Here is a 20566-nt window from a genome sequence, read left to right on the forward strand (position 1 = left end):
TGTAGCCACCATTTAATGGGACTGCTACCAACACCCTGCCTGACGGGGTGTCAGGTTGTACTCTGACTTTGTCAGGGTTTGGAGTTTGTTTCCTTGTAGTACTGTATTTCTATTTTAATTTCCCTAGAAAAGAACAGTTATTCCTAACTCCCATATCTTTGCCTGAAAGCCCCTTGATTTCAAAATTATAATAATTTGGAAATAGGGGGTTTACATTCTCCATTTCAAAGAGAAGTTCCTGCCTTTCTCAGCAGACACCTGTCCTCCAAACTAAAACAGCAACTTTCCGTTCTTTGTCCATATGAAATCTGTGCCTGATTATAAGCCATACTTCTGGGTTCGGACCAAAATTTTACTCAAAATGGTGCAGCTCATAATTGTGAAATTACTATAACTGTAGAACATTACCTTATACTATATTTTTAAAAGAAACAAAACAACTTACTGAATTGTGGGGGTTGAGCTTCGTTTTCATCTTTGTCATCATTTCAAAGTCTTTTTGAGTTCTGAAAAATATTTTTATTACGAAAATGTTAATGAAAGGTTTTTCAGCAGTGAAATACAGCACATGATAATATTCCATCCTAATAAAATGTCCATCATCAGAGATTTATAGCTCTATATTAAATGACCATATAAAATGGCAGGTCCACATGCAACAGCAGAAAAACAAACAGGGAAATTCGTTTACAGATGCAAATTATACAGAGTTTTGCATATGGCAAGAAGACTAGGAGAGGTGTTCTACACTTCAACTTGGTCTTCTTTCTTGTATTCAGTCCGGGGTGTTCTCTGATCACAAACACCGATTTTACTCTAAGCAAATAGCCTTCTCTCAAAATTTTGGGGAAGTCTTGGTTTTTGTTTCATCAGAGCACATAATAAGCAGCACTGACTCACTTATTAGCACACAAGTACTTCTATTCTTGAAATAAAGAGTATGGTTAAAAAATAAACTTAGTGAAAAAGACATACCTTTTAGACAGCTGCTCAGAAAGCTTCTCCAGAAATTCTCTTACTGTTTCTAGAAGGAAGAAAAAAATATTAAAATTATTTTTCCCTAATGGATGTCAAATTTACATGAGAACATTCCCAATAAAAATTCCTTTGGATTTTTTAACAAACTACTCCATTGACATTATTTCAAGAGAATTTAGTACTACATTTAGTTCGTTATGTGCTGAGATAATGACACCTTCACAACCTAAGGTGCGAGTATGAGTTCTGAACCAAAACAACACACCCTCCTCAGTGAGTACTGTTATTTACAGTGAGCACTGAGTATGGCATACAGCAAAATGTAACTGCAAAAAACACTTCACTGGAAGAAGATTGTGTAAACTTAGGTAAAGAAACTAACAACCTTTGACCTCATCCATCTGATTTACACATCTGATTTCTTAACATGTCCTTCCATACATGCCTTATACCTGGATTTTTGGCCATAGTTCCCTGAAGAGCCCTGTGGGCAAAGGTGTCGTAGCCAACCAACTGTGCCAGGCTGTTTCGGCTCGCAAGCAATTCTTCCAATCGAGCCAACTGCTGAGAGTTTGAGTGGAGAAAAATCTTGTAAGCAGCTTCTCGCACCTAATGCAAGGAAAAAAGTCACATTGCAACAGAGTAATTTTTAACAGAAACAAGTGATGCAACTGAAGATCTGGCATAACAGTTGTATTTCACTGATATTGGTGGGAAAAGGCCCAAAGCCTTTCAACAATAGCAATTACAACTGCCTGACAATTACAGCTCTTTTACGCATTAAAAAGTGGAATGAGGAAATGCAATGAGGCAATCTAACAGATCAAGACTGCCAAAAAGGGTCCAGTTCTCTACTCCTGTCAACAGTCTCTCATCACCTCCCTCCTTCTGCCAACATCTGTGCTTTTCAGACCACTCTGTGGGCTGTCTTAGCTCATTAAAACTTCTGAAAATAAACCCAAATTGTTCTCTGCATACCAGTTAAGTTTGCTTACAGAAGGATCTGACAAGAAAAAGAGACAGGGTCAGGGGAGAGAAAAGCCTTATTTATTTTGTAGTAGAAAACTATTAGTCTGCCCATCTGCTCACAAACTTTCTCCTTTTCTCGTATTTTTTAGTTAGTTTGGGTCTTCTCATAACTCTGAAAAAACTTACCTCATAGAATTTGATAAAATGCTTTTACGTTTCACAAACCAATCACAAATTTTATTTTCTAGATATGGAATAAGCTCAAGAAATCCAGCAACAACTTATATTTGCCTTCATCTGAACCAAGCTTCTCTCTACATAGTAAAAGTGAAGAAAGAACCCTAGAGTGTTTTAATATGTTCCTGATCCTAGAATTGTATCTAAAAGTCTAGGGAGCCACTGCCACATTTCAATTACTCTAAATTAATTTTAAATTACTAACTCTAAATTATTTCTTTTTTAGAAAAACAACATTAACAATAACTAATATTTTTTTTCAGGATAAGTCAGATTGGATGGGACTCCATGAGGTCTCTAATCCAACCTCCTGCACAAAGCAGAGACAGCTACAAGCTAAGACCAAGTCACACAAAGCTTTCTCCAGTCTGGTCCTGAAACCCTGCACACATGGGAGAGACGGCATGATCTCACTATTTCACTGTACAGGAAAAACTCCAACTGCCATATCTCAACTCAACCTCTGCCTTCTGACACTTGCTCTCCTGTCATATACCACGCTGAAGAGCCTGGCCCTATTCTCTCCATGTCATCCTTGTAGGTACTGGCAGGGTGCTGGCAGGGTCCCCCACAAACCACCTCTACTACAGGGTGAACAAGTCCAAATCCCTCTTCCCCTCCTCATAGTGCAAGCACTCCAGTTACTGCCCATCTTGGGCTCTGTTGAAGACAGTCCTGAAGAGCAGGGTGATAATCCAGTCCAGTCCAGATGCTGTTGGCCCCTTTGCTGCCAGGGTCACTGCAGGTTCATGCTCAGTTTGCTGTCCATCAAGACTGTGGGCCTTTGCCACAGACCAGACCCAGCCAGGCAGTCCCAGCCTGCCCTGTAACCAGGAATTCTCCATTTCCAGGTGTATGATCTTGCTCTTGTCCTTTTTGAATTACATAACACTGCCACTGAACCATTATCCCAGCTTTTAGGCCACTCTGAGTGTCAGCCTTGACCTTCATATGCATTGATTGCTCCTCCCTATCTGCTCTCTTCTGCACATCTGGTAGGCAAACCCTCTGCCACTTCCTTCATGTAACTGATAAAAGGTTAAACAGGGGACCCAGGACAGACCCTTGCAAGAGTTCTTCCACTACCAGTCTTCCTATAGGGTGCATTTCAACCAGTACTCTCTGAGTCTGATCATTAAATTAGGTTTTCAACCTATCTTGTTGTCCACCAATCCAGACTGTAATCTCCAACCTTGGACTAAAGTCACTGATGAACATTGAGGAAAAAGAAATTGATGAGCATCTCAGCCTTATCTGTCTGCTGCCACTGTCACTCATCTTACTCAACACTGAGTCCATGTTTTCCTTGCTCAGGTTTTTAGTCCAATGCAGCAGAAATTGCTTTTGCTGCTTCCAAGTCACAGCTACAGTTGAGCTTTGACCTTCCCAACATCATCCCTACACACACAGGCAATGTTTCTACATTCCTCCCCCAGATCTCGTACCTACTTCCCCTCCATGTATGCTATCTTATGGAAATGAAGCTTTGTTAAGAGCTGTCTGCTTGTCGAGCCTAGCTCCTGATACATCTGCTTGGCTTTCTAAGGATCAGAATGCACTCATACTGAATAACTCAATACTCTCACACACTTGGAGGATGCTGCCTTTAGAGAACTACCTGCTTTCGTGAGCTCCTTTACCCTGCAGAATTGCATTTCATGAGATCCCGCCTCTGAATAAACTGAAGTGTGCTAGCCTATTGCCTCTCTTCTTCCTCCAGTCATTCAGGATCTGCACAGCCATTATTTCATATCTGTTACTATCAAGTATGCCATTGATTATTACATTCTACAAGAGTTTTTTATTTTTAGTAATAACAGCATAATCACAAACCACATGCATTTGCCTTACTAACAAGTCAAATAACTGATATGCACTTCTGGTATAAAGGATGCCAAAGTAAAGTCAGGGAATACAAACCAGATCATCAGGACAATCAGCATGTAGACCAGCAACTCGTAAGTAATTGCCTTCAGCTGTAAAATTATACCGAATATGCTCTGGCAAAACATGTTTGTCAATCTTGTTGGGAATGTGAGTTCCTATCAGAAATTCATTACATAAATCCAATATTCTGACGTTGAGATCAACTGCCTTTTTACGCTGTAAGAAAAATAAAGCACAAAACAATATCTTCAGACACAGTATAAGCAGAACTCAAAGTTTTTAAACCTTAGAGGACTCTTTCAAAAATGAAGCACAAAGCACAACACTTATGATTATACCCACGGAATCAACAAAGTCATAATACAGGGCAAGTCAACAGGATCAGATGCTCATAAAGCATTGAAATTTCAAAGAAAATGCCCATATTTCTGCAGTAAGAAAACGTGGAGTTCAAGTAGGATTTATATAAGCTTTGCTAGCTTGTATCTAATTGCTATATAAAACATTGAATAAAAAAAAGCATCTTCGAGAGAGATAGCCTAAAATATATACAGAATTAAAGTTCTCTTTTTCCTGTTTGTATTGTGCTGTTTCCTGGAGACTGTAAACTATTAACAGTATTTCAATCCCTCTCTTTGGAGTTTGTGATTTAGTTTTACCATCATCACAGTATTTCATATACTTAATCATGCAATATGAGCTTCAGTGAACTTGCTCACATTAGTAGAATATGGTCTCAATTGTCTGTGGGTTCATAGCTCAAAAAAACAAAACCTGAGAGTACAGATACAATTTAACTTGTGAAGTCCAAAGAATGACATAATGTGATCTCTGTCCTCCCATTCCCACCCTTTCTCTTGAAAACATCTCTTTCAGTTTTTCAAAAAGCAGAAATTCTTTGTAGCAGAAGTAAACTTCAACTTACAACAGGGAAGGGTTTCTAAAGTCTTAAATGAGAATTGGAAAGATATACTGAGCAGCAAGCAAGAGAAGTGGGATAGGCAGGGGAGGAAGATAAAACCATGCAAAAATAAGTGAAATTATAACTGAAAGAGATGAAGCACCATAAAACCAATAGTCAAATCAAATAGTCAACCCCAGTGCTGAAGTCTCAGTGTTTTTCTTTAGACAAAGTAATTGTAAAAATTATATTCAAGAACCATTTTTTACGTCACAAAACACCATGAAACAGAGTAACTCTATAGCATCAATCTGGTAGAAGAGTTTTTGTACAGATCTTTTTGGAGGGGATGACTCAAATAAACATGGAATTAACTTTATATGTGACATGAACTATGAACAGATAGGGCATCCATACCACAAAGCATGGTGTAAGCTGCTGGGTTTGGAAAATCCATCACTAACTACTGCAAAAGTATGTAAAAGCTCCAAGGCAGGTAATCAGACCATGCCCAGATATTCAATTTTGAAAAAGATTTACAACTTCCAGTTATGTGAGCACCCCAGGAATGCCTGGACACACACCTGACCCCTTCTAACACACCCCACTTGTTTAACCTACCATCAAGGTGCATGAAGTGCTGCTTTTCCCTTTCTGTAAATATGTTGTTCTGACAGCTGAGTAGCTATTTTAAAAATCTGATGCAGACACCAAAGAAAGAAAATAGGATCGCAGGACTTGCTTATAACTCCTCAGAACAGAAAGGAATGACGAAGACCAAACTAGGGAGAACAACCATCTAAAAACTGTCTTTAGAAGTGATTTAAAATAGACAAAATTCATCACTTCTAAGGTGACAAATTTCCTCACAGGACAAACAGACCCAGAATCATGTGATTTCATGTCCCACATGTTTCATTATCTGGTCTTTTGTAGACAAATTTCTGTTCATACATTATAACCAGAAATTACCTTTTCTTCATCCAAATGAATGCCACTGATCTCAAAATCAAACATAAAAAGTTCTGCCACTCGCCTAAAAATACAGTAAATCCCTGTTAAAACAGCCTCATTTGATAGTAAGCATAATTTCTTAACAGATTTTGCCTTGAGTAGTTATTTATGTTTCATGTCTTTCACAGAGAATAATGCCACAGTTACATGAATGTTTTTATTAGGGACAAAGATTTCCTAAGTTTTAAATCCTTAACAATTTACTAGTGAGAAACAATTTGTCCTTTGTTTTTAGTTCAGTCATCTGCTTTGAAAATATCCTTCAAAGTAATTCCAGTACCTTAATCTAGATGTTCAACCAATTTGTGCAAATAACCATTCTAATTTCTTTTCACACTTCATTTATCCTAACATCAGAAAAATACCTTTCCAAATCTAACATCCTTGATCTTGGTGAAAGAAGGAAGAAGAAAATAACTTATACATTAAGCTTGTCTAACCATGTCAGTGAATAAATAATTCAAACCTATAACTGCATAAACAGATAATAAAACCTATTACAGCAATCATAGAATAAGCTTTTAATAAATATACTGCTAATCCAATTTTGAAAAATATAAATAAACTTCTATAAAGTGTAATCAAGTTATACAGTCTATTCCCTAATTTTACTACTAAAAACTTTATATGCACACCACAGTACAGTATATAATTTTAATCAAAAGAATATTATTGAAGAAAATCTTAAGTTTCCATTTTTTTGTCCTCACAAGATCTCACTTATTCAGCATAAATATATCTTGTGCTCTACAGTTACAGACATTCTCCAAGATTACATAAGTACAAACTTCCTAACTCCTGTGCAGGTAATTTGGTGGCGACTAATAAATTAATAACGGAGATATGGATTGTTTTTCCAAAAGTTGCATTTTTTAATGTAAGAAAACACAAAATGTAAGTACAATAAGTACTTACATTGGTAAGTATAAATACCATCTAAGAATCTAAATCTACAAGATTCTATTTATAATCTATAAAGATCTCAAAGCATTAATAAGTACCTGGTTTCTGGATCTAAGGAATTCATTACAGTTTCATCAGCTAGCAGACGTCTCAGACTCTGACACAGTTCAACATCTGTATTTAATCTGAAAAGATAAAAAGAATCACACATTAGCAACAGACTAATATTTCAGTTTCTTTGTATTACTCATTCAAAGGCAGTTTTTAGTGAAACATCATTAAGAGCCAAGGACTGTATTTCCAAATGCTTTCTGGTTCACAATCACAGTTAAAAAACAGAAAATTTCTGTAGAGCATGTGTGGAAAAACCAGTATGGAAACAGGTCTTATGCATCTGAAGAAAAATACTTTTGGAGGGTATTTTGTGGCAATATGAGCAAATCTAACACTGACTGCTTCTTTTTTTACAAAGATAATCATGGTGAGAGCATATAGGTAGGAGAATGGTTTTCTAATCCTTACTTTGAAAGGACTCAGTTAAAGGAAAATACCTGTGCTCAAGTTTGCCGTCAGATAAGTGTGCTGCTGACTGCCACTGGAATAGACTAAGAGCTTACTACCCCCACAACATTTCCACACACCAAGCACTGTTCCCATGCAGGTAACACTGTGTCCATTGGATTTGCTGGCACGTTATCCTGCACTCCCAGGTGGGATACAGGGAAACACATGCACACAGTAGTTTATGAGCCTCTCAAGATAATATGCGAATAATTTCTTCTTTCTATAGATTTATTATCTGAAGTGGTATTCAGATATTAAAGTCATATTGTTATACATGGTGTGCTTAATCAAAGTGTGCTTAACCAAAGTCCTGATAAATCCACTTTCAAGCATTTTGTACATAAACTTCACAACCACTAGAGAATTGACACAAGTCCTAGAAAAATGTCACTTCAGCCTTTGATGGGCTTCAGTGACAGGGAGTCATAAACTGCAACTAAAATAGAAAAACCTTTCATGAAATACTGCAACAAAACGAAACCCTTAAATATCTGTAACAGAACACTGACACTTTGTTCCCATGCACAAATACAGTAAATTCACGAATACAAGCCGCACTGACTATAAGCCGCATCTCTGGGTGTTGGTAAATATTTCGGTTTTTGTCCATAAATAAGCCGCACCCGAATATAAGCCGCTCTGTCGTTCGCAGCAAGGACCCGCGTGCAATCAGTAACAGAACCGCAGCAGGGCGGGGTTTACTGGCTGAGCTAAGGCTGTGCAGGCTCGGCCCGCTAGGGGCTGCTGACGGGGCCAGGTGGCCCAGCCCGGTGCTGCCGCTCGGGGCCGGCCGCCGCTGCCACTGGGCTCGGTCACCCCGGGTCGGCGCTGCCCCGCGGTGGCAGGCAGGGACGGAGCTTCCCCCGCTCCTACGGCAGCGGTGGCGGGCGGGGACGGAGCTTTCCCGCGCCCGTGGCGCTGGCGGCGGGCGCGGACAAAGCACCCTGCCTCCTCCCCGAGTCGCGGCAATGGCTGCGCGGGGCTCCCATCGGCTCCCCAAACCGCGGCAATGGCGGCGCGCACTTCCCCCCCCCCCCTCCCCGGGCCACAGCAATGGCTGTGCAGGGCCCCCGTCAGCTCCCGGAGCCGTGGCAACGGCGGCGCCCCCCCCCACCGTCGGCTCCCCGAGCCGCGGCAATGGCGGCGCCCCCCCCGCGTCCTCCCCGAGCCGCGGCAATGGCGGCGCCCCCCCCGCGTCCTCCCCGGGCCGCGGCAATGACGGCGCCCCCCCCCTTCTCCCCTAGGCTGTGGTAGAGGAGGAAAGAGAGCTCTCCCGCCTCTCTCCCCGCCCCCCGTGCTGCCTGCAGGGAGCCAGGGCAACACGGTAACACTGTAACAATTGCGAAATGCCGGCTTTTACTGGCCGGTGCTTGGTTCGGCACTCTGGCTGGCACGTCTGGGGTTGTAAATGTCAGAAAATTATTCACATATTAGCTGCCCCCGACTATTAGCCGCACTTCCGGGTTTCCACCAAAATTTTTGTCAAATTGCTGCGGCTTGTATTCGTGAAATTACTGTACTTTTTGTCGATGGTTGCTTTCAGAGATGATCATACAGTAATTTTCAAAGCTGTATATGCAAATAGAAAAAAGAAAAAAAGAAAAAAAGAAGAAAACATACTTCTCTACCACGGTACCAATGTTCCTGCAAGCTTCCTCAGCAGCCTCTCTGAATGCAAAGTCAGGGTGGGCAACTTTTACGAAATCAGCCTGACACAGTAGAAGAAGAAAACAGTGAGGCAAAAAGACCAAAAAAATCCTGGCTTATAAATAAATTGCATTTAAGTAGCTCCATTTATATTAACATTTATTTCTATAGTTCTATGCAATAATTTTGTAGAATTTGCCTTTTTCTGTCTAAAACATAAAGCTGATTGGAAAAGTTTGCTTACAATTATTAAAGCACACAGTGCCTGTGTCTTTCCAATACACATCATTAATTCACACATTTCTTAAAACATTTTAAGTAGTGTATATCTTAGAGTGCTTGAAAGAGGACAGAGCTACTCCAACACATGAAAGATTTTTAAAACTAAATGTTCTAGTTAAGAAGAAAGCACACCACCAAATGTGCATATTTCCTAATAGGAAGAAATACTGATTTTTTATAAATCTGCAAATACTTCAGGGGGTTCATCAAGCTAGAAGGATGCTAAAAGGGGCTGGGGAGCTAGGGGCTTCCAAGACTGCTGTCATGAATTCAGGGCGGCTTTAGCATTGAAATTATGGACTTTAAAGATTAGGAATAGATTTAAAGTCTAGGAATATACTGAAGACATTAAGCACAATTTTACAGAAAGTACATGCTGACAGTATAAAGCTGATAGTACATATTGCAGTTTGATTAAAAAGTTAGCCTTAGAAATGTTACACAACTAAAATTTTTACTTCTTAGAATTCCTTTTCAAAATCCTGCATAACACTGACAGAAGAAGTGTTGAATGACAGATATCAAAATTCCTAACAACAGATAACAATCACCAAATAACTTCCAGACAGCTCTGTAAGCTATCTGTGAACATAAAAAGCCTGAATATAGTACAAAGGACATAATTTTAACTCAGCAAACTGATACAAAACTAGGGCCATCGAATTCTGAAATTCATGTTTTACTTAGGTATTGATTGATTAAGCAGAATTAGGCATAGTCTATACAAAACATAAGAACTAGTGACTTGACAGAGCTTGTAAGTACTTTCAGAAGGAAAAAGTGCCTGGCACAAAAGATGTCCTAAATCTACAAAAGAATAAGAAACAAGATTGGAGAACCGAAAACACACAGAGACATCTAAATGTGAAAACCCAAGTGACCTCAAAAAACTCAGTCATCTATTCACTAAGAACTGATTTCAGTATGAAGGCTGGTTCTGCTTCCTTCAACCAAAGAATGATACTTTGGTGAAAGATATACTTTGGGCAAACTTCCAGGGAGCAATATGAAATACTCCTAAATGTAAAATTTTTTGATGCAGAATATCAGACCAAGTACTCTAAATCTGCGGATCACAAAAACTATAATCTAAGAAATTGCCGCCTTTTTCTTGTGTTAATAAAAAAGTGATGCTGCCTTTACTCTGAAAGTTCTTTGTGGACCTTCATCTATAAATGATCATAACTTAAAACATGTGCATTGCCACCACAACTTTAACTCTGAAATCAAAACCCTCTTTTCCATAACATAAGTGACACTGGAGAGTTTATGTATTAATATTGCAGCAGAAACACAAGTATGATTTTACTGTTGTTTTTCTTGTTGTAGCTTCTGTACTATTTTTGCATCTGTCTTAAAAATAACTAGACAGTTTGACAGGATTTGTACTTAGTTATCATTTGGTAAAAGTCTTTGTAATTCACTTTCAATCAATTTAATTTTCTGCTTTAATACAAAGTTTAATGGAGCTGATCTGCTATTTACTGTAGTGCAGAAAATCACAAAATGGAAAATGGTGTAAGTTCAGTCAGTTTAAAAGAATTTATGTAAAAATTTTAAAAAGCAACATACCAAGTCTGCTACTCTGCACAGGCTATCTGAAAGCTGATCAAATATCATTACAGTCTCTGGCCCAGGTGGTGTTGAACATGCCTTCTGGACTAGCTGTTCCGATTCTTGCAATGCTTTGTTCTGTGCTTCTTGAAATCCTTCTGGACAGCTCAGTTCTGGAACACCAAACAGACCCTACAGAGCAGAACACAATGAAAACACATCATTATTGCCCTCTCTGATTTCTGCACTTTTGTTTCAAGACTGAATTATCACTACAGAATTTTACCAAAATGACCCTAGCTAGCATATTGCAGCATTTCACTGGCCAGCAGCACCAGTACCAAGAGATCGCAGACAATAGTAGGACAGTTGTCTCAGGCTCACTAAATTAGCCCCCAATACTGGAAGCAGATCTTCAAGAACAACTAAAACTGTTTGTGGAATGAACACTTTAATTCCTGAAGTTCCTATCAAGCCTGGCCCTGTCCCACAGAGCAAGGTAAACACACTTCTTTGTGCAGGGTAAATGCAGATGGCACTTGTGTTCTGCATTTGTGGAAGAGACTTAGAGAGGTTCTACCACTGATCAAACAAAATTACTAATGCTAGCAGATAGAGAAGTTCCACAGTGCAGACATACAACAGGAAAAATATTTCACAGAATCCCCTGAGTTGGAAGTGATGCCTAAATATTTTTGGTTTTTATGTATTCTTCATGTATTTGTAGATTTTGTAGACTTTTAATACATAGTCAAACTTCTGGTACTTTTTCAGCTCCCTTTCTCACAGTTAACAAACTCCTATTGTTGAATTCTTGAAATTCTGTTTAGTCTTGCCTGTTAGTTTAGCAAGGCCACTTTATCTTGCACCACGTATCATAGACAAAATAAAATGTGGAGTTAGAAGATGGGGGGTGCTCCAATGGGTTTGAACCCAGGGGGGAAATTATTTAACCCAGCTACCCTTCTAATTGGACAATATTGATAGGTATATTAACCTACTAACCTTGTAAAAATTATAGAGCTACTGTATCACGTATACGTATCACCATGTTTTGCACCTTGAAGGCTTTCAATTAAAGATTTGCTTTTATATTATCATTTTAACATTGTTTGGAAAAGTTTTACCTTTTATTCCATGTGACAGAAGGGACCCACAAGGACCAGCGAAGTCCAGTTCCTGGCCCTGCACTGGACCATCCCCAAGAGTCACACCATGTGCCTGAGAGCATTGTCCAAACACTTCTTGAACTCTGTCAGGCTGGTGCTGTGACCACTTCCCTGGGGAGCCTGTTCCAGTGCCAACCACCCCCTGGGTGAAAAACCTTATCCTAGAAATTCCTTAATTTCACTTAAGTTAAAGCAACATCTCTTCAAGCAATACAATCCCTTTGCAACTGCCCAACTACAACATGAGCATCTCCTCACCCCCTGACTACAGCACTGAACAGTGAAAGGTACGTGACTTCATATCACATCTCTCCTTCCCGAATTCATCCTCAGTATCTAAAAATCACAATCTGGATTTTCAAATCTGCAGTCCAATCAGTTTATAATCCACTTTCTGCAAACTCTTTGTATTATAGCAGTCAGCTGCAGGTTTCCATATAGCTTGCTAGTATTTATCCAAATAAAACAAAAAGCTACCAATTGACAGCTCATCTGTACAAGCATACATTCTGAAGCAAAAGCAACTCTTCAAGTATGCATCTGGAACATTTTGCGCTGCTTTTTCTGTAACTGTTGCTTTTCTGCTAAAGAAAGAAAACCTTTCCTCACACTATGTTTTAATTTATTATTTGGGAACAGGAACTGGACTGAAGTGAACACTGAAAAAGGTATTTTTGTATCTATACATGTATGCACACAAACATAAATATACTTGTATCACAGCACTCTTGAATAATGTTTCTAGTGTAAGACGCTCAAGACTGCCTCTTCACTCAGATCCTCAGCCAGAGGATGCAGTATCCTGCAATATCCCTGAGAACTCCAGGTCTTCCTGCTGCCATACATCATCACCCAAGCAAGCTCTTCCTGCACATGTAGTGCTCTGTGACCAGGATGTATCTCCTCTTAGAGATAAATTAGCCATGAAACTCCTCTTACGTATGATATCAAGTTTAACATAAAGATTTATAATTATGAAAAGTCTGGTGCAGTTCTCTCTGTTCTTTAATGGGATTGGCTGCATGGCTGAGACACTTCTGTCTTTGCTTGGTCTTAGTATTTACATCCTACCTGGAACAGCCTCTTTGTGGGCCTGAAACACAGACCTCTATTCCAAAAGAACTGTGGGCCAAGTGAATAACGTGGAACACATGCCCTAGACCAGGCCAAATGGACAATATTTGCATGGATTATTTCCTGAAGCAAGACTTAAACCAGTGCATGCAGAGGCATGAGAACCTGAAGAAAGGTTTCCCAAGCAAGTGCCAGATTATAAAAAGAGGTCAGATTTGTCCTCTCTAAAACCCAAAGTTCAACAGCTCCAGCAGGCTGGGCACCATGGCAGGGATAGCTGAGTCAGCAGGCAAACACCTGGATTTTACAGCTGCACCTCTTCTGTGTGCACTGTGCCATCTTACCCTCTCCGGGAGCCTGCTGATTCCCTGGACACACATTAACAAACAACCCCCACTCACCCTAAAAAGATACGCACCAGAAAACCCAACCCTCACCAAAGCAGCCAAGAAATCCATTTTATTTTTGCCACAGGCAAGGCATCAAGAATAACGCCCAGGCAAGAGGATGTGAGTAGCGTGGCTGCTGCGGAAGCACTGTCCCAGTGCAGTGGCACCGACACGTGAACGACGGCACAGCCCGGGGAGCGCTGGCAGGGAAGGGGCAATGGACAGGGAAATCTCACTTCAGGGACATATGGGCACCACTGAGATCAAAGCGTTCCCACGCACAAGGCCATCACTGTCAAACGCTTCTGCTTCCAAAATCCACAACGTTTGGGTCTGCTAGAACCAATATAAACTCTTACTTTAAAAAAAAAAAAAAAAACACACACAAAAGAAAAATTATCCCCCAAAATACTCCCTTAAAACGGTTCAGGGAAGCAGAGCAGAGCACGAGGCTGCCAGCAGCCAGGGCCGCCTCCTGCCGAGCAGGCCCGGCCCTCCCGTCCCGGCGCTCACCGTGTCCCTGCCCGCCGCGCCGCCGCGCAGCGGCTGCTGCTGCTGCTGCTTCACATCGAAGGCAGTGCCCACGGGGCACCAGCTGGTGCTGACGGCCCGGCCGCCCTGCCCTGCTGCCCGGCCCCGCAGCGCCCGGCCCAGCGCCGCGGGCAGCGCCCGCCGGCAGCCGCCCAGCATGGCACAGCACGGCACGGCACGGCACGGCACGGCACGGCGGAACGGAGCGGAGCAGGCCCGGCACAGCCGCCCGCACGGCCGCGACCTCCGCGCGTCCGCGCCGAGGGGAGGAGCGGCAGCGGGAGGCGGAGCGAGGCCGAGTTCCGGGCTCCCGGGCGCCCGCAGCCGCTGGGCACCTCTGCCCGGGCTGTCTGCTCTGCCCCGGCCTGTGCCGCTTCCCGCCGGGCACCTCTGCCCCGGCTCTCAGCACTGCCCCGGCTCTCAGCGCTGCCCCGGCTCTCAGCACTGCCCCGGCTCTCAGCACTGCCCCGGCTCTGAGCACTGCCCCGGCTCTCAGCGCTGCCCCGGCTCTGAGCACTGCCCGGGCTCTCAGCGCTGCCCCGGCTCTCAGCACTGCCCCGGCTCTGAGCACTGCCCGGGCTCTCAGCGCTGCCCCGGCTCTCAGCGCTGCCCCGGTTCTCAGCACTGCCCCGGCTCTCAGCGCTGCCCCGGCTCTCAGCACTGTCCCGGCTCTCAGCACTGTCCCGGCTCTCAGCACTGCCCCGGCTCTCAGCGCTGCCCCGGCTCTGAGCACTGCCCGGGCTCTCAGCGCTGCCCCGGCTCTCACTCTGCCCCGGCTCTCACTCTGCCCCGGCTCTCAGCACTGCCCCGGCTCTCAGCACTGCCCCGGCTCTGAGCACTGCCCCGGCTCTCACTCTGCCCCGGCTCTCAGCACTGCCCCGGCTCTCAGCGCTGCCCCGGCTCTCAGCACTGCCCCGGCTCTCAGTACTGCCCCGGCCTGCGCCGCTTCCCGGCTCGCAGCGCCCGGCCCGGCCGCACCGGGGGCTCTGCCGGCTGATACCTGTCCTAGTACCTGTCCTACACCTTCTCCAGTCAAACCTAAGGCCCTTTAAAAACTTGTTTTCAGTCTGGATGTTTCTGTGATTTATACAAACTTGCGGCGTGTGGCTTACGGGAAAGAACTTCAGTCTTGCAGTCTTGCCGAAAGACTGATACAGCCCTTTCCTCTGCTGTTCCCCCCCGCGAACCCACCGTGCCCTTTCCGTTCGGGCTCTGTGATCCACACTCACGGTTCAGCTACTGTGGGAACATGCCCACGTTCCCCTGGTACCCTGAGGTGTGATGGGAAGCCAGGCCTTATGCTCCCATCACTGCATTTGCACTGAATTTCGTGCACTGAATTTTCGTGCTGACCCATCTCCGTTGGCATCTCTACTTTATTCTCTTCCAAGAGAAGTGAATGAGACTTCCCAATTTTTTTTTAAATATTTTTGAGTTTTAGAAGAAGGGGTGGGGGTGGGAGGGGAGAGGGGAAGAAAATTCGGGGGAAAAAAATGACAGAACTAATGTTTCATGGCACAGGAATATTTCTTGATCAGTTCTCTGGCATGGCTGCTTCAGTGTTGATTAAATATTATTTTTAACCTGGGAGAATTTGTTTTGCAACAGTTAATTCCGAAGTACAGCAGCTTTATGCTGTGTTTTTGCACTGGCCTTGATTACCTGCCCACATCAGAGAATCCACATGGCACTTCCTCCTATTTTGTTTCATTTCAGACCTGTGACTACATAGAGAGCAAAGAACCATATTTAATAGCTATAAATGAAACAATGAAACTTGCTTGTACCGCACAACAAGAAGCTTCTGTAGAGGCATCAAACTACACTAATTTCAAGTTTGAAAATTATTTTAAAGTGGTTGGATGCAAACTAACCAAGTTTCAAGTTCATCTACACATGCTGCACTGGAATATGTAAACTGGCTTGGAAGTAACTGCTGCTTCTTGTTAATACAAAATGTCCCACACGACATAATTCTGGAACTTTTACCTTTTATTTAATCCCACTTTGCTTTAAAATTTGTTCTTCAGAACTGTGGTACACACCCCTGTGAATGCCTACATTTAGTCACCAAACCACAAATGCATTAAGCCCAGCACTGTAGATTCTGGAGACTTGTCCTCTCTGGTGCAGAAGCTGTTCCTGACACCAACCATTTTCTGTTGAATCCAGCAGAAGTCGTCCAGCAGATAACAGCTTACTTAGGGAGGGCGGAAGGGCACAGGCATGCAGCATTCAGGGGTAGCGCGCAGTTACGGGGTGGGCGGCAGCAGCGGCTCCAGCGGGTCAGCGGTGCCGAACAGGAGGAACCCAGAGAAGGTGGTATCGTCATCTCCGTCTGCATACAGCCCATTGAAAGCCTCTCCCTGGTGGGCCTGCAGCCACACCTCGTCTCCTCCCTGCAGCTCGAGGATGGCGGCTCCCGAGGCCTGGTCCTCTCCGCTTTGGTACCTGTCCACCGTGTGCAGCATCTTGATGCCGTTCTTAACGAGAGCTACTCGCACGTTCCTTGAGTAGACAGTGATGTGGTAGGTGAAATAGTAAACACCAGGGTGCTTGCAGGTGAACTTGCCAGTGGCTGAGTTGAAGTCATTCAGGCTGTTATACAGCACCTTGTCAAACTTGATCGGGCGATTCGGAGGGGGAAACTTGGTGTTGGCTGTAAGGCCAACACTGAAAGCACTCCTTGGCAGGACTCCTGGGGCACCTACATTGCCCTTGTCTCCTCTGTCTCCTTTCAAGCCTCTTTCCCCCTGAACTCCTGGATTTCCCTGTGGCCCTATACTTCCAGTATTACCTTTAGGACCTGGATTACCAATCGGGCCAATTGGGCCTGGGAATCCAACTCTTCCAGGATGGCCAATTTCACCCTTTGTCCCTTTTGGACCTATGGGTCCAATGTCTCCTTTTAACCCCTTCGGTCCTTGCAGTCCCAGCTCTCCCTTCTGACCTTTGTAACCCACTGATCCTGTAAATCCTTTTGGTCCCAGTTTGCCAGGTGGTCCTCTTTCTCCTTTATCTCCTTTGTTCCCCTTCTCTTCAACAGTCCCATTGGTCCCTAAAGGGAAAAAAACACAAAACCAAAACCAAATAATAATAAAAACTAAACAAAACAGCTGCACAACTTTCTTGTGATCCTCCACTGGAAGGTACAAATTGAATTTCATCATGAGGAGATATATATATGCGTGTCCACTGTGCTCGTGTACAGAGTTTCTCATACATTTAAGTGCAGGATAAGCATATTGCCTGAAGAGCCTGCTATTTTGTTAGAAAACAGGTGCTCTGACTGGCAGCAGCAAGAATAAACTCAAAGAAAGGAAGGTTGTCTATGGGCTGATGATAACACTGACAGCTCATATAATCTCATACAAAACCAGCATCTGTCCACACTTTTTAACAGTATTTGGTGTGTAAAATGGGGGAGAGGGTTCACAATTTAATCAGAGGAAGAGGAAAGGGTTTTTTTTACGACACCCTGAACTTGCTTCCCACATGTTTCTATAATTTCTACATGATGTTTCTATAATTTCTACGGTTATAATTTCTTGGGTTACATAGATTGCTACTGCGGCACAACTAAAGGCTTTTTGTCCCGGCTACTTGCCATCCTATGCTTTATTTATCCTTCATCTACCATTGATCTGAAGATCAAAGCCTTCAAAATTACTCTGATTGTTGCACAAGGTTTTGAAGCTGAAGATCTCATGATGTGAAAGGCACTTTAGCAGTTGATAGACAAAAGACACCATAAAGAACATACGCTCAACACATCAGGAAAAGAAGCTGATCAATTCTGTTCAGCAGCCTTTGGCTTCTCATGTTAGGAATAATGCTGCTTGTACAGTTTGTTGTTCTCAATATAGAAATGAGAGAATTTAAAATAGATAAGATAGATATGATGAGTTCACAAAGGCAACAGTTCACAGATAAATATTAAGTTGAAACACTTCTCTGACCTCGTTCACCTTTCTGTCCATTGACTCCATCTTTTCCTGGTCTGCCAGGTACTCCTGGTTCGCCTAGTACAGAAACAAAAACCCAGATTTTCATTAAACAAATTGCCAGAAAATTTGGGAAGAGTCCTTCTTTAATCCTTCCTCTTCAAGCCTGGCCAAACAGTAATGTAAAGCATACCCTTATTCCCGACTTTTAGTCTTTGCACTGCTGGTACTTTTATCTTATAGAGAGATTGACAAACAGCAGAGAAACTCTGCTTGAGGATGGTGCTTTTTGGGTGCAGAAAGAATCCTTGGCATAAAGAGGTGAGTTATTGAGACATGTACAGTTGTTATAACCTGGTGAGGATCACCAATGTGAAAACTTCTCTTGTGGCCTCCATCCATGGAAGTTGAGCAAAAAGCATTGTTGGGGCAGGAAGCCTAGCAGTGAAACAAGGACATGGTTTAGTGGTGGGCCTGGTGGTGCTGAGTTAATGGTTGGACTAGATCACCTTAAAGGCGTTTTCCAGCTGTAATGATTCTGTGAGTCTATGGATGGTGAACTCCCGCCCCAAGAAGAGACATGTGCAGGAGTTTGACGGATGGCAGTGGATCATTACAGTGGAATAATATTGCCTATAAAGCTGAGGAAGGCATTCACACTCCTGATCCCTGAACCTAGCATAATATAGACTTTCCACTGCTCTACAGAGAGCAATTACAGAAATTATTTTTCTAGTACAGAGGTAGTACAGAAGACCAAGAGGTCCGTGATCAAATAACTGGATACATCCTGAGTGCGGCAACAGAATCAAAACAGAGTAGGCAGTTTGGTTGTAATCATACTCCAAGAGTAGCTCTTCAGCCATATGGACCAGGCAACAGTTCTTTAGCAGTTTCCTGCACAATGGGTGCATCCCAGCATCTGCTGAAATTTCTTTGACTTGGTAAGAAACAAAATTAATTCTCATGTATTAAACCACAAAGATGTATCTACATACAGTATAAAGAATAGTGCATTCACCCTACTTTGTTGAAACAAAGAATAGTCAGTATAGTCATCATAACAGATGAACTTAGGAAAAAAGTTGGGGAGTTTATCAGAATCCAAGAGAAGACCTTTAGAAAATAAATGAAAATAAGAAAGCTTTAGGGTTTTTTTTTATTTTTCAGACCTTTCTGGAACCCTGCATACAGAAAAAGAGGGAAATTAAATGTATGTACCTATTAAGAGGTTCATGAAAATCTTTTTTCTTTCTATATTTTAAAAGGTGATGAAGTGTTATATGTCCACATGCCTGCGCATTTATCACTTTGTGCAACCCTGGCCTTGATATTCCAGCATGGATACAAGGGCCATCATTAACCTAAGGCTTAAGGTATTATGGGGTGATTAGCTTGAGCATGCTGAGATTATCTCTGGCTTTGATATCTCACAAAAATCTCTATTGTAGACTGCTGGAGTAGACATAAATCACACATTGATGTTCAATAGTCTCCATTTCTGAACTTACTCTAGTGAGTCTTGAGTTACAGCAAGTAGGCATGCACAGAATCAAGTCCTATAAATATATAATTTAGATAAGAAAGATAAATCTTACCACTGCATACTTCCTACTACACCAAACAAGGTATCAGCTGTTGCTTTTTTTATTTAGTGCGCTTGAAGGTCTTTGCAGAAATATAGTTTCTGTCTTAGAGGAGTAGGAGAAGGATGGCAGGCTTTAAAATTTTCAAATAGACTTGAAAATATTCCCATGATAGAAGGTATAGCCTTTTTTTTAATATTTTCTTCTTCAAACAGGTAAATGACAAATGTCTGAAATGTCTTCTGAGGGCTAGGCAGAATAATCCCATTCACGCAGAGTAACTGTAGACAAATTTGTGAGTAAGTGGCCTTGCATTTGATATTTTAAATCATTCATTCTGAATGTAGTACCTGTATCTCCCTTGTCTCCTTTTGACCCATCACGTCCATCACGACCAGGTATGCCATTGTGCCCAGGATTGCCAGGGATGCCAGGATACCCTTGGGTGCAGATGTCCTGGTTTTGTGTTTCTGCTGTGCTGACTACAATTGCCAGCAGTACAATCCAGCTTTTCATTCTTTAGGTAGATTATATCACTTTGGCTGAAATGTTTAAGGAAAAAATACATCTGCCTGTGTCTACCTTAGAAAGGAAAGCAGGGTAGTGGAGGGAGAAAAATAAGGAAATGGGTTTTCACCATGTTATTCTTTTGTTTTATTTATAAGTCTCTATATAGCAATAATTACAGTCCTGGAGACTACTAAGTACTACTTTAAATAATTATTTAATGGAGATATCAGTTATAACATCATTCTACATTTAAAATATTAGCTTTACACAATTCTCCATCCACATTTTTCCCTACACTTACTTATGACTGCATGGCTGTACCTTTTATCTCCCAGGAAGGAGATGGTGCCATGGGAGGTGAGCTAAGGCCATACAACCCCCTCATTCAGCACAAAGCAAACACTTTTAAATTTAATTTTGTTTTTTA

The 20566-nt window shown here is 42.4% G+C and overlaps 2 protein-coding genes across 2 annotated transcripts in view; both read right to left on the reverse strand.

Annotated features, from left to right (window-relative positions):
- The window catches only part of LOC116992958 (mitochondrial intermediate peptidase-like), a 68972-nt gene extending 54714 nt beyond the window's left edge, over positions 1-14258 (reverse strand). Inside the window, exons 1-9 of the mRNA XM_033053124.2 lie at positions 14082-14258; positions 10955-11128; positions 9074-9162; positions 6988-7074; positions 5945-6008; positions 4105-4287; positions 1431-1587; positions 976-1024; positions 446-506 (exon numbers count right to left, since the gene is read on the reverse strand). Coding sequence (XP_032909015.1) covers positions 446-506; positions 976-1024; positions 1431-1587; positions 4105-4287; positions 5945-6008; positions 6988-7074; positions 9074-9162; positions 10955-11128; positions 14082-14258 — 1041 coding nt within the window. The remainder of the gene's footprint in view (positions 1-445; positions 507-975; positions 1025-1430; positions 1588-4104; positions 4288-5944; positions 6009-6987; positions 7075-9073; positions 9163-10954; positions 11129-14081) is intronic.
- A 2093-nt stretch (positions 14259-16351) lies between these two features.
- On the reverse strand, positions 16352-20145 carry LOC116992797 (complement C1q and tumor necrosis factor-related protein 9A-like). Its single transcript, XM_033052765.1, has 3 exons — positions 19980-20145; positions 18059-18121; positions 16352-17157 (listed from the first exon to the last, which is right to left on the reverse strand). Exons 1-3 carry the CDS (start codon positions 20143-20145, stop codon positions 16352-16354), a joined length of 1035 nt encoding a protein of 344 aa, XP_032908656.1.
- Positions 20146-20566: the final 421 nt, after the last annotated feature.

This window comes from Catharus ustulatus, chromosome 2, assembly GCF_009819885.2.
Source record: "Catharus ustulatus isolate bCatUst1 chromosome 2, bCatUst1.pri.v2, whole genome shotgun sequence".
NCBI lineage: Eukaryota > Metazoa > Chordata > Aves > Passeriformes > Turdidae > Catharus > Catharus ustulatus.

Excerpts from the sequence above, each read along its gene's own strand:
- LOC116992797 (XM_033052765.1), bottom strand. The coding sequence starts at position 20,145 with ATGAAAAGCTGGATTGTACTGCTGGCAATTGTAGTCAGCACAGCAGAA. Across the intron at positions 18,122-19,979 it reads AGGAGACAAGGGAGATACAG|GCGAACCAGGAGTACCTGGC; the intron begins GTACTACATTCA and ends TTTCTGTACTAG. Across the intron at positions 17,158-18,058 it reads TGGACAGAAAGGTGAACGAG|GGACCAATGGGACTGTTGAA; the intron begins GTCAGAGAAGTG and ends TTTTCCCTTTAG.